At 36.1% G+C, this 12,046-nt stretch overlaps 1 protein-coding gene across 1 annotated transcript in view; it reads right to left on the minus strand.

Moving 5' to 3' along the window:
- LOC148946791 (transient receptor potential cation channel subfamily A member 1 homolog) overlaps window positions 1–10,439 on the minus strand; it is a 41,403-nt gene extending 30,964 nt beyond the window's left edge. Inside the window, exons 1-2 of the mRNA XM_089097148.1 lie at window positions 10,377–10,439; window positions 2,895–3,061 (exon numbers count right to left, since the gene is read on the minus strand). Coding sequence (XP_088953274.1) covers window positions 2,895–3,051 — 157 coding nt within the window. The 5' untranslated portion in view covers window positions 3,052–3,061; window positions 10,377–10,439. The remainder of the gene's footprint in view (window positions 1–2,894; window positions 3,062–10,376) is intronic.
- Between the last annotated feature and the right edge of the window lie 1,607 nt (window positions 10,440–12,046).

The raw sequence follows: 12,046 nt of genomic DNA on the forward strand, positions 1-12,046 counted from the left end.
CCCAGGTTACAAGCAGCAAGCCTTGCGCACACGACTACCTATAGTAATTTTTTTTATTAACTTGGTTACATTAAGTTAACTATTTTTTCACCTCTAGTTATAGATGCCAACACAGTCATAGTGAGTGAGACATGCAAAAAAGTCGTGGTGTCTTTTCACCTATAGTTATAGATGGTTGCACACCCACACAGACACAAGGGTATAGTGAGAAAGCACACCCACTCAGACACACGGGTATAGTGAGAGATGACATGCAAAAAGTTAGGTTCATTTAAGCAGTATCCACGTTTAAAAAGCCTTTTCACTACCTCAACTGCTCCTATCTTCACACCTATAGTTATAAACGGCAGCAGAGTCGCTCAGACACACGGCTATAGTCGCGTGCGAAAGGCTGGCTGCTTGTAACCTGGGTGTTAGCCATCAGGGAGCCATCCTGGTTTCTAGGGAAGATTGATACCGGGAGATGCCCATGGCCAAATTGATTTGTGTTGAAATGAAACATATTTTGCTAGCCAAAGCTGATGATCAGTTGACTGATTGTGATGGTGAGCACAGTAAAGTGACGTTGATCGACTCTGATGACCTATTTTACTTTCGACAGTGATGGTGTTGGGATGAGCACAGATTCTTCTTTTGGCTGTAACATGAAAGTTCAGTTATTGTGGTTCGTGGACGATAAAAACCGTTCGATTAAGTCCTTGAAAGAATATCCAGATGGTAGAAGAGTTTTTCGAAAGTTCAATACTGCCATACCATCATCTGCTCATGTTGAACGTCTTTTTCAGTTTGGAGCTCAGTTTTCACTCCAAAGCAGAGTGAGCTTGGAGATAGAAAGCCTGAGAAACTTTTGTTGTTAAAAGAAAACTCCCATCTTTGATAATGAATTTTGTAAGAATTTTCAGCATAAATGGTGCGCTTTGAGGAAAAGGTGCTTTGTAACTAGGGTAATTTGTATCTTAAATCCGTATTTTGTTAATAAATTCAAATTACTTTATGGTAGGAGTAATTTGTATTTGTAAAACTACATTTTAACAGTATTTCCCACAACACTGCTAGGAACACATCCAAATATACCAAATGACCCCTCATCTAGGATAATGTCAATCTCAATTGCCCGTATTCTTGACAAATCACGCAGATTTCTCACGACTTGGAGTTTTAAGGGATAGTAATATGATATATTAATTCATAATGTTTGATTCCAACAACGGAGTGTCATTACTATACGTCAGTACGTTCATCAGGCTCCTCATTTCTATTAAACAAAATGGAGGGGGGTTGGTTGAGGTTGAATAGATTGCGGAATACAGAACTTGAGTGGCAAAAATATGAAGTTAAGTCTGTTGAGCATGAGTTGAACGAGTACAGTTACCATTACCATAAAGTCGGTATCTTAAATTTTAACTAAGATGCTTCCAATTTTAGCAAAGTAAAATTGAACTAAATTTTTAGTTCTATTAGATGATATTACCTTTGGATTTATTTCTTCGAACCCTAGCTAGAAGTTCTAGAATTTAAAAATCACAAATTGATTTCATTTCTTATTTTAAAAATTGAGCCTTAGGGGGGATGTAAACGCTACCCTACTCCTTTCTCCTCCTGTCCCTACTTTTTCTGCGTTTGAGACGAGATTAATCATCCTAGGCTAGAGAATTTCAGCCCAAGACATCTACTTATCTTTGCTCTTGATGAGAAGAACCCCGGAATAAAGAGGCTAAAATTAGCTTTCTATTGTAAGCAAATTAAAGTAAAGCTGCACCCAGTACATTGTCTTGCAGAGGGCCTTTAATGTCTTATAGGTTGCTTTGGCCATTGTAACTGATATGTAGAGGTCTTAGAAACAAAAGTAGCCGGATAAAAAATGGTTATAAAGTTGAAAACAATACTTCAAAGTCGTTTCTAGCTGACGAATAGAACATACAAGTTATGTCTTTCTAGAAATCCTTTAATTTGGACCACATTACTAAATTTGAACTACGTAGAGACATCAAATTTTACCTCCCCCAAACACTTAGCAACCACATAGTCTTTTGCTGGACTCTATTCTAGCCTCAATTTCTCACCTGAAGATAGATACTTTGTCATTTGTATTCTATAAATTATGATATTGATTTAAACCGCGGGACTCTGTTTGAAATTTCACTAAAACCATTAAAGAATAGACTATGCCTAAGAAACTAGCTAACATGGGACAAAACCTAATAGAATCCTTGAATTTGACTTGGCAGAATCGATGTGTCATCTCTGTTTCGATTCAGACTCATTAATATAGACATAAAGGTTTGATACATGATAACCAATGTTATTTCTCTCTGAAACTAGAATGGTTCTGAAAGTTAAGCTACCCAGTAAAAGACCTTCTTAGTTCAACCTAGGCACATCGAACATTTAATCCAGATGATCTATAAATTAGGAAGATTTACGATCAATAATCCCGGCTTTCCATGAAGTCCTTTAGGTTTGTAATTGAGTTCTACATTCTTGACAACCTTTTTGACATTTTGATGAAAATTTTTCTGACTTAAATTACTTGTTTTTTTTGTATATGCTTTTTGACTCTAAAAGATGAATTCAGCCCACTTGGCTTAATTTTTCAAAATTAAATTTTTATCTTAAGTGTTTTAGACATTCCGAAATAAAAAGTTTTGTACTGACAGGCCGCCAACGGGCGGGACTGAAAAAAAACATGAAACTGGTATTTGTATCGATAAGGTTAAGTGGATTGTGGCTTTTGAATCAGATAGAAATCAGAGCCAAGGGTGGTGCTTAAAATTAGGCACAAATTAAACGCTAAGCAGCAAAATGTCAACAGGATGTCGACAGTCTGTCACTTTATAATGCTATTCCAAACGCAGCTCTAGTTTAAATATACACACAGATAGCAAAATCCTTACCTTCTAGCACCGCCAATACCTCATGTCCTCTAAAAACAGAATCTGCAAGACTTTCAAGTTCAGCTCGGACACTATTTTTGTATATAAGATCCTCCGCTTTCTTTTTCGATACTTTCCTGTGGATAATCCTCCTTGCTGTGGATTTGTCCAAACTCATTGTTTTTATCCTGAAAATCCAATTTGATCGTGATTTATTTTTTTGAAAACAAAGAATGAGGAAGAACAACAAGCTGACCAAGGGGTATAGCGAGAAAAGGCAATGCTTTCCATCATTCCTCCCTGCTAGTAAAACTGCCTACTCACGGCTTCGGATTTGATAAACTAGGACCATCAAAAAGCATAAAATCCCATTACCTACACTAAGGGGGGAAAAGGCTTGGGAGAATCTGTAAAAAGACACAGTCCTAGAATATGGAATGGAATGGTTAGGTTAGGTTACTATTTACTACGTAAACTCTCATCACTTTTCTTATAGAGGGATTTGATTAAAGTATTACACAAAGATCGCTAGGTACTTTCCCTTTTTTCAAAAATTATATTCATAATTTTTCGTAATTTATGATTCCTGGCTGTTTTTCTAATTGTTCTTCCTAACGATAAATAAAAAGTTCAAACAGGGATAAATCCTTTCAATTGACAAGAAATAAATTTCACAAAAAAAATACTAAGACACCATCTGCCTCCCTAAGACACTATCCGCTACTTCCAAACAATTCCTGGAAGGTTCTCTCAAATTTCCATCCTGGTGTCTACCAACGTCATAACTTCCCAAAAGGTAGTTACACTTCCTAAATTTCGTCTTCAGATTAACGCTAGATACTACTAGACGGTGATCATCACTTTTAGCATCAATCTTTTATGCTCTGATATCTTGTATTGAGCCTAATAGTTTTCTGTTTACAATAACATACTCAACAAGGTTGGCTGCCATACTATCATGCGAGTACCATGTTAACTTGTTGACTATTTTATGATCAAATACTCTCTTGGTTAAAAGAGTCACTTGGTCATAGTAATAAAAGTCTATTATTAGATATAACAATTTTTACTACACCAATTTACTTAGGCTAGAATGCCATCTATCCCTATTTCTACGTGGGTTTTAAAATCCCCTAATAAAAATACCATATCTCTAACTGGAATCCTGTTAGTCAGACAGTTCGTGGTAACAAACTGAAAGTAAGGAGCGACCCGGCTCAATAGTAACCAAAACTATAAAAAACGGGATTTTGATACCAATAGATACATCAAAAGAATCAAATTTTAATGCTGATTTCAAATATATAAGTTTCATCAAGTTTAGTCCAACCCCCTTTTTCAATAAAAGGGGGAAAGACACCCTAAAAGTTATCAAACCGTAATGAAAATCACACCATCAGATTCAGCGTATTAGAGAGCCCTACTATAGAGGTTTCAAGCTCCTATCTGCAAAAATGTGGAATTTTGTATTTTTTGCCAGAAGAAAGATCACGGATGCGTGTTTATTTATTTTTTTTTGGTGTTGTTTTTTTCCCAGGGGTGATAGTATCGACCCAGTTGTCCTAGAATATCTTGGGAGGGCTCATTGAAACGGAAATCAAAAGTTCTAGTGCCCTATTTAAGGGACAAAAAAATGATCCTTTCTTAAGGAAAGGAGAGCAAAAATTACCTTGAGTTTTGCTTACAATACCCTTCATAACCCTCGAACAACTTCCCTTTTCTCCGGTCAATATTCACCCCTTCAACCCCGCCTCCCGCGTTCTGTGTCAACAAAAATCCCCCTTCTCGCCCCAATAAGAGTTTGCAGTGAAAGATATAGAAGAACTTTTATCCTTTACATAGTTGACATTTTAAATTACTGAATCTCCGCTGCCTCCCCCCCACTCACTCTTTACCTCATAGTTATTAATTTTAATGCCCATTTTGCAAATTTGGAGGTTTTATATTTATGTTTGTTAGTCACCAACTAACTTATGTTTTTGTTTTAATTCTACTTTACAATGTCAAATACTTTACTGGCCTTCTAATTTTATGAGTTTACTTTGTACTTTGTTTTTGTTTTTAACGTTTTTACGTATTTGACATTGACCCTTTTATAATTTTCTGTTGTTGTTTGATTGTTCGTTTTTGTTGTTCTTTTTTCGCTGTATTTGACGCTAAAGTGCGAATTCGGCCCTTTTGGGCTCGTGATAGCCATTTTTCAGCAATAAATCTTATCTTATCAAAACCTGCATTAATTCAAAAACTTTCAAAAATTAAATAAAAAAAACAAGTTTTTTTAACTGAAAGTAAAGAGCGACGTTAAAACTTAAAACGAACAGAAGTTATTCCATATATGAAAGGGACTGTCCCCACCTCAACGCCTCGCTCTTTACGCTAAAATTTGACTTTCTGACAACTCTATTTATTTTAAACAATAAAAAACTTTAGCGTAAAGAGTGAGGCGTTGAGGAGGGGATAGCCCCTTTCATATACTTAGAATAATTTCTGTTTGTTCTAAGTTTTAACGTCGCTCCTTACTTTCTGTTAAAAAAAACTTGTTTTTTTTCATTTAATAAAACTCACATGAATCACTATTGTCTCCATCGGTTGGTTATACAGTAGCATATACTACTATGGCTCTCATCTTGCACTTTTTCGTCGTAAAATGATCAACTACCATTCTATCATTAATACATTAACAACCTAAGTAAGACTTCCATGTTTCCTTATTCATCATGAGCCTTACTCTCTGTACATGCACCCTATCCTTCCTGCCTGAGTAAAAAAAACTCTAAATAATCTAATTTAAACTTTCTTACCCCTAGGATATGGGTTTCTGAAACTCCTATTAAGTCCAGTCCAAGACGTCTGAACTTGGCAGTCAAAGGGTCAATATACAATATTTTCTTTTCTTTACTCTGTGATATTCCAAGTTGCAATGTTCATATAATTTAAATCGTCGAAGTGGTACTTATCTTTTACAGCGCTTATGTTGAGTTCTTTCTCTAAGTGGAACTTGTTTCTCTGACTAATCCTAATGTAACATCACAGAATATGATGAAAATATAATTCTCTAGAAACAAATTGGAGCTATTTATTTTCACGTTATAGGGGGGAGTGGGGTAAAGTATAGCTGGGTGTGCATGCAAAATATGTTAAGTACAATTATTCAGTATACTATGAAGTAAGAATTATTTTGTAATTTAACACTGCCCAAATACTTTACCCCCACCCCCCTAATGTGCAAATACATAGCCCAAATTATATATCTCCTATCTATTCTGTCACTTCTCTTTGTCTTGTCTCACGCTAACATAGGCTCTATAACAGAAAAGTACCATCGAAATTATTATGGACTCAGGAAAAGCAGTGGGTCCCAAACCAGCACAAGACGGGGATCAACACATTTTCTCAAGTCAACACGAAGCGTTTAAAGTGGCTTACAACCCGGAAGTAAGAAGTCCCTGGGACTTCCAGTATGAATGAAGGCTTTGTGCAATCCTGGGCTCATTTTGGTCCAAACATTGTTTTCCGAACTTGGCGAGGCTCTTCTATCGACTAAGGTCGAAATCCAGCACAAACAATCTCAAGCCAATTACCTTTAACTCGCTATAAATTTAATTCTACAAAAATTATGCTACTATAGCGAGACAGCCCATAACAGATAATTTAGCTAGGAAGAGATGTTTCAGCCCCAAAAAAACACTGAAACAAACGAAACACATAAAAATTTGTAATTTCCTCGAGGAGTGCCACTCCTCAATGTCACCCTACAGCATCGTTTGCAGTCACTGCTCTGATTAGCCAAACTCATGAAAGGTCCACCCTGATGCCACTATGAGGCCATGTAAGCAGAGTGTTGAGATATTAATTGCACGCAATATGACATTAAGAATTGAGGGAGACCCGACAACAATGTAGTTGAAAAATCTAAAAGCAAATTGCCAATAGTATCAGTTGCTGGTTCTCATCAAAAAAATTACACGTAATTTTCGCTAAAATAAAATTTATAATTTTTGGTTGGTCAAAAAGGACTAATAGTTTGATATACTTTTGTGAAATTGATATTGAAATTAATAGAACTGAAAGCGCTGTCGCAAATACTTACTTGCAGCAGGACCAGGTGTTTTCCACCTCACCTAGCATCAGAAAGTCACGGGCTATTTGAGGCATATTTTATCATGTCTAATTTTGAAAACTGTTTACCATTCAGTTATTGAATTTTATTTAAATTATTGCCCTATAGTCTATTTATGCGTATTAAATAAAAAAAACAAGTTTTTTAAACTGAAAGTAAGGAGCGACATTAAAACTTAAAACGATCAGAAATTATTCCGTATATGAAAGAGGCTGTCCCTCCTCAACGCCTCGCTCTTTACGCTAAATTTTTTTTTTTTTTAAAAAAATAAAGATTTCAGACAAAGTAACAAATTCGCGAACCGAGCACGGCGTTGAGGAGGGGACAGCCCCGTTCATATACGGAATAATTTCTGGTCGTATTAAGTTTTAATGTCGCTCCTTACTTTCAGTAAAACATGTTTTTTTTATTTAATTTCTGATTGTTTTTTAGTTAATGTAGCTTTGATTTTGGCTCACCGTCATTGAATATGTAAACAAAATTTGCATAAGAATTTTACTCTTCTTTTGCTAAATGGCAGTCTCTAAATTTGGTTCTGACTTAATTTACAAATTAACTTATGTAACGAACTTCTATATTATTATATTTTTCTTCTGGCAAAAAATACAAAGTTGCAGATTTTTGCAGATATGAGCTTGAAACCTATGTTATAGGGTTTTCTGATACGCTGAATCTGACGGTGTGATTTTCATTAAAAATTTTTCAATTTAGGGGATGTTTCTCCCCTCTTTAAAAAATCAGGTGAGTTTTCTGAGGCTCGTAGCCTTTGATGAGTAATACTAAACTTAATAAAATTCATATATTTAGAATCAGCATTATGAGCCCATTCTTTTGATACATTTATTGACATCAAAGTTTCGTTTTTAAAAGTTTCGATTACTATTGAGCCGTATCGCTTGTTTTTTTTTATGTTTTTTTTATTACGAATATATTATTACGCATATGATGGGGTTCTCCCCTTAGTCAATACCACGCTCTTTACGTTAAAAGTTCAAAAAATTTTTAATTAAAAAACCCCTGAATCACAAAGGCTGTTTAATTAGAATAGATAGCTCTTTTGAAAGCGCTGAAAAAAACTGTAGCGTAAAGAGCGTAGCATAAACTTGGGGGAGAACCCCCTCATATACGTAATAATTTCTGTTCATTTTAAGTTCTAATGTTGCTTCTTACTTTCAGTTGAAAGTACTTGTTTTTTTTAAATTTAATTTCTTATCATTTTTTAAATAATGGTTGGAAATCCGGCGCCCCCTTCATAGAAATGTCCCTTACCACAAAGAAGCATCCTCGACGGAAAGATTCTGCCGAGTAGCCCGCTTCTCCCGCCCCCCCCCCCCCCACCAGAAAAAAAATCCTTCCTGAAAATGTCTGTATACTTCCCAAAAGCCAATACAATATGTAAGCAATAGGCAAAGTTCATAACTTGCAGCCCTTCCCCTGAGAACTGTGGGGGATTAAGTCATCTTAAAAGACATATTTATTAGATTTTCGACTATGCTAAACACAATGGCTATCTAACAAATTTAAGTGGGTGACTTTGAGAAAAACATGAGCGTGGAAGGGGGCCTAGTTGCCCTCCATTTTTTTAGTCACTTGAAAAGAGCACTAGAACTTTCAATTTCAATTCCAATGAGACCTCCAAATGTCTTTTAGGACCATGGGTTAATAAAAACCACCCCTGGGAAAAAAAACAAAAAAAAAACAAACAAACAAATAAACACGCATCCGTGATCTTTCTTCTGGAAAAAAATGCAAAAATCCATAATTTTGTAGATAGTAGCTTAAAACCACTGCAGTAGGGTTATCTGATACGCTGAATATGATGGTGTGAGTTTCATTAAGGTTCTATGACTTTTAGGGGGTCTTTCCCCTCTTTTTTCGAAAATCAGCCAAATTTTCTCAGGCACGTAACTTTTGATGGGTAAGATTAAACTTGTTGAAACTTATATTTTTGAAATCAGAATTAAAATATAATTCTTTTGATGTACCTATTGGTACCAAAATTCCGTTTTTTAGAGTTTCGGTTACCATTGATTCGGGTCGCTCCTTACTTACAGTTCGTTACCACGAACTGTTTGATTATGGTCATGTACAAAACTGTTTCTGTTTTTCCATGATAAAATCGTAGGATTTATGTCCATATGGCGAATAATCTTTCCAAGAAAGTGCCTCGGGAAATGAATCATTCTTAATTTTATAAAGCTTTTAAAACTGAGTAGATAAGTGAAGTGATGACTATATCATGACATTACTCTATCTAGTCGTCGAGTGTTAGCAGAAATACAGTTGTTTGATGTGCTTTGTTGTGGTGTGATCTATTTTGCTCTCCTTTTTTAAGTTTCCAAAAAAAAAAAAATTAAAGAAAAGCTAAAACGAGCAAAAACAAAATCACCTAATGATTCAATCTTAAAACACACAATCGTTTCTACGAATACTACTTCTACTAGCAAATCACTGCAGCACCAACCCACCTAAGGCCAATACCGCTACACACGCACCCTCTTCATCCAAATACATTCAAAGCCCCCCTTTTTACACCCTCCCAGAAAGATCCAATTTCTCTTACATCTTTCCTCACGAGCTCCTCTTTCCTTGCGACTGACCTCCTTCTATAAATAAGCAAATAAAAGCTAAAATGAACAAAGATTCAAATGAATAATTAAATCAAACTTAAAAATAAGAGATATACTACTATGGATTGATAAATGAAATCTGAAAATACCAGAAAAAAATATTTTGAAAATTTAGACTACAGAAACTGCGACAGTCAAGTGTGGTTCTTACCTCTCCTTAACTCATTGAAGGTTAGGGTGTCAATCTAGAGGATCCTGTAGCCCAGGCACTTACGGATATAAGGTTAAACTCTATCAGACAATAAAAGTTTTGCTGTCCTATTTTCGGGTCCCTAATTACGCCCTCATGCCCTAACTATAATTTTATTTTCCCATGGTCCATAGAATCTTTGAAATGTCTCTGGGGTTACACGAGTCATGTCATCCTCCGAGGCATATTTAATAAAAAAAAACCTGCACAGGTGGAGAGCTGATTAATGTCTGATTGGTTTAGGCTACAAAAAAAGGCACTTGAGTTTCCTATTTTCAATCGAATGATCCTCTTCCTAAGTTTTTATAAACATCTTTTCCATCCGCGAGATTTGAAAGGAAATTGTACATGAATGAATAGATAAATAAACTATAATGAATGGGAGACGTATTGCTCTTGACTAAGTCCACACTTCCGTATTGAGTATGAAAAAGGGCCCTAGGACCCAACCTTGAAAAGCCTGGAACTTTCCGTTTGGAACATCCATATTTCAATATTCTAGCCCCTAAAAATAAGAGTCTACTATCAAGCAATTTGATAGAAGAACAACGAAAAAAACCTACCTCTGATATTTTGCCTTTTTATTTGCACCAAGGAAAAATCAACTGTAGGACTTTTTGTTTTACTTGGAGAAACTATAATCTCTTTGCCATTCCTGAAAAAAGAAACGAAAAAAAGAAAGGTAAGGATGTAAAACCACAATTGTGGTTTTACCGATTACAAGGAAAAGTGCAGTTACGAATAACTTTCAAAGGAAATAGAGTTTCAATAATCAGTTTATTTTCACCACATACAACTCTTGAAGAAGCTTGGCGGGCTTTCATTAATCAAACCACACTATTTTTACTTTTCAGCAGTTTCGATGTCAATGAGCCACTTACCACTATTAGCCCTACTTGACTGTAATGATTAGTGGGTAATAGAAAACTACTTGATTTCTGTTTTCACCTTATCCTGGTTTAAAACACAGTATTTGAAAATATCTTAAATTTAATGTCCTATATCCAAGCTTCAATAGCTTGAAACTTGTTCTTATAATCAGGGCCACCGACAGAGGGGGCAGGCGTGTGGGTCTTTCGAAGGCACTGACTGATGTCCAATAACACTATTTTTTCTTTATTAGTTTTTGAAAAAAATACATTTTCTCGCAAAATGTATTAATGAAAATATAAGGGAAAATTGTAACCAAATCAAGGACTTTGATTGCCTCCTTGAGTCAGAGAAATCGTAAAATTGCGATCTTAGTTTTAGTAGTAACCTAGGTTATATTTTGCTTACTCTATGTTCCATCCTGCGTTATTTGCGGCCTTTACATTCCCTGGCACCTTTCCACCAGACTGATTATTGCTATTGTTGTCAATTGAATATGGAATTATACAAAACCTACCAGACAAGTTTCCGGGCCTACCAGACATGTTTCTGGGCCAAGCAGACAAGTTTCTGGGTCAACTATAAGTTTCTGGGCCTTTACGTTCCATGGCACCTTTCCAGAGCATGTACCTATGGATTTGGGGTCTTTACGTTCCTTCCTGCTATAGCAAGGCTGGTTTGGTGGGTATAATGTGGTTTGGTGGGTATAGTCTGGTTTGGTGGGTATAGTCTGGTTTAGTTTTTCAAAGAGTGAGTATTTGACATTTTTGCAAAAAGGGATTCGCAAATTGGACACTATGAACGATATTAATTAATGTTTTGAATAATAGGAGTGTGAATGATTCTAATTAGTGATTGGATTGTATGGGGGTGCAGAAAAAAAAAAGGATTAAACTGATTGACAGTTAAGGTGACCCCGAAGGGGTTGTTAACTCAGGTAATTTGTTATAAATTTGAAACAACATCAGTCTATGAAAATGGCTAACGGCGATAGAATGACATTGTGAATTGACCTAGATTTACCTCTCCGATGTGCCAATTTTGGAGGGAAAATCAAAAATACTCAGAATCGAAAATAAATGGGATCTGCCTCAAGGGGAAGGCTCAGAGGCCCTTCGTCCCCCCTTTTCTGTGGGCTGGGGTGGGGGGGGGTCAATTTTGGAGGGAAAACCAAAAATACTCAGAATCGAAAATAAAATGGATCTGCATCAAGGGCAAGGCTCAGAGGCCCTTCGTCCCCCCCCCCCATTTCTGAGGGCCGGGGAGGGGGGAGGGTCAATTTTGGAGGGAAAACCAAAAATACTCAGAATCGAAAATAAATGGGATCTGCCTCAAGGGCCAGGCTCAGAGGCAACTCCTTCCT

The sequence above is a fragment of the Artemia sp. Qi Xiang Cuo genome, chromosome 11 (genome assembly GCF_049724085.1).
Source record: "Artemia sp. Qi Xiang Cuo chromosome 11, ASM4972408v1, whole genome shotgun sequence".
Lineage (NCBI taxonomy): Eukaryota > Metazoa > Arthropoda > Branchiopoda > Anostraca > Artemiidae > Artemia > Artemia sp. Qi Xiang Cuo.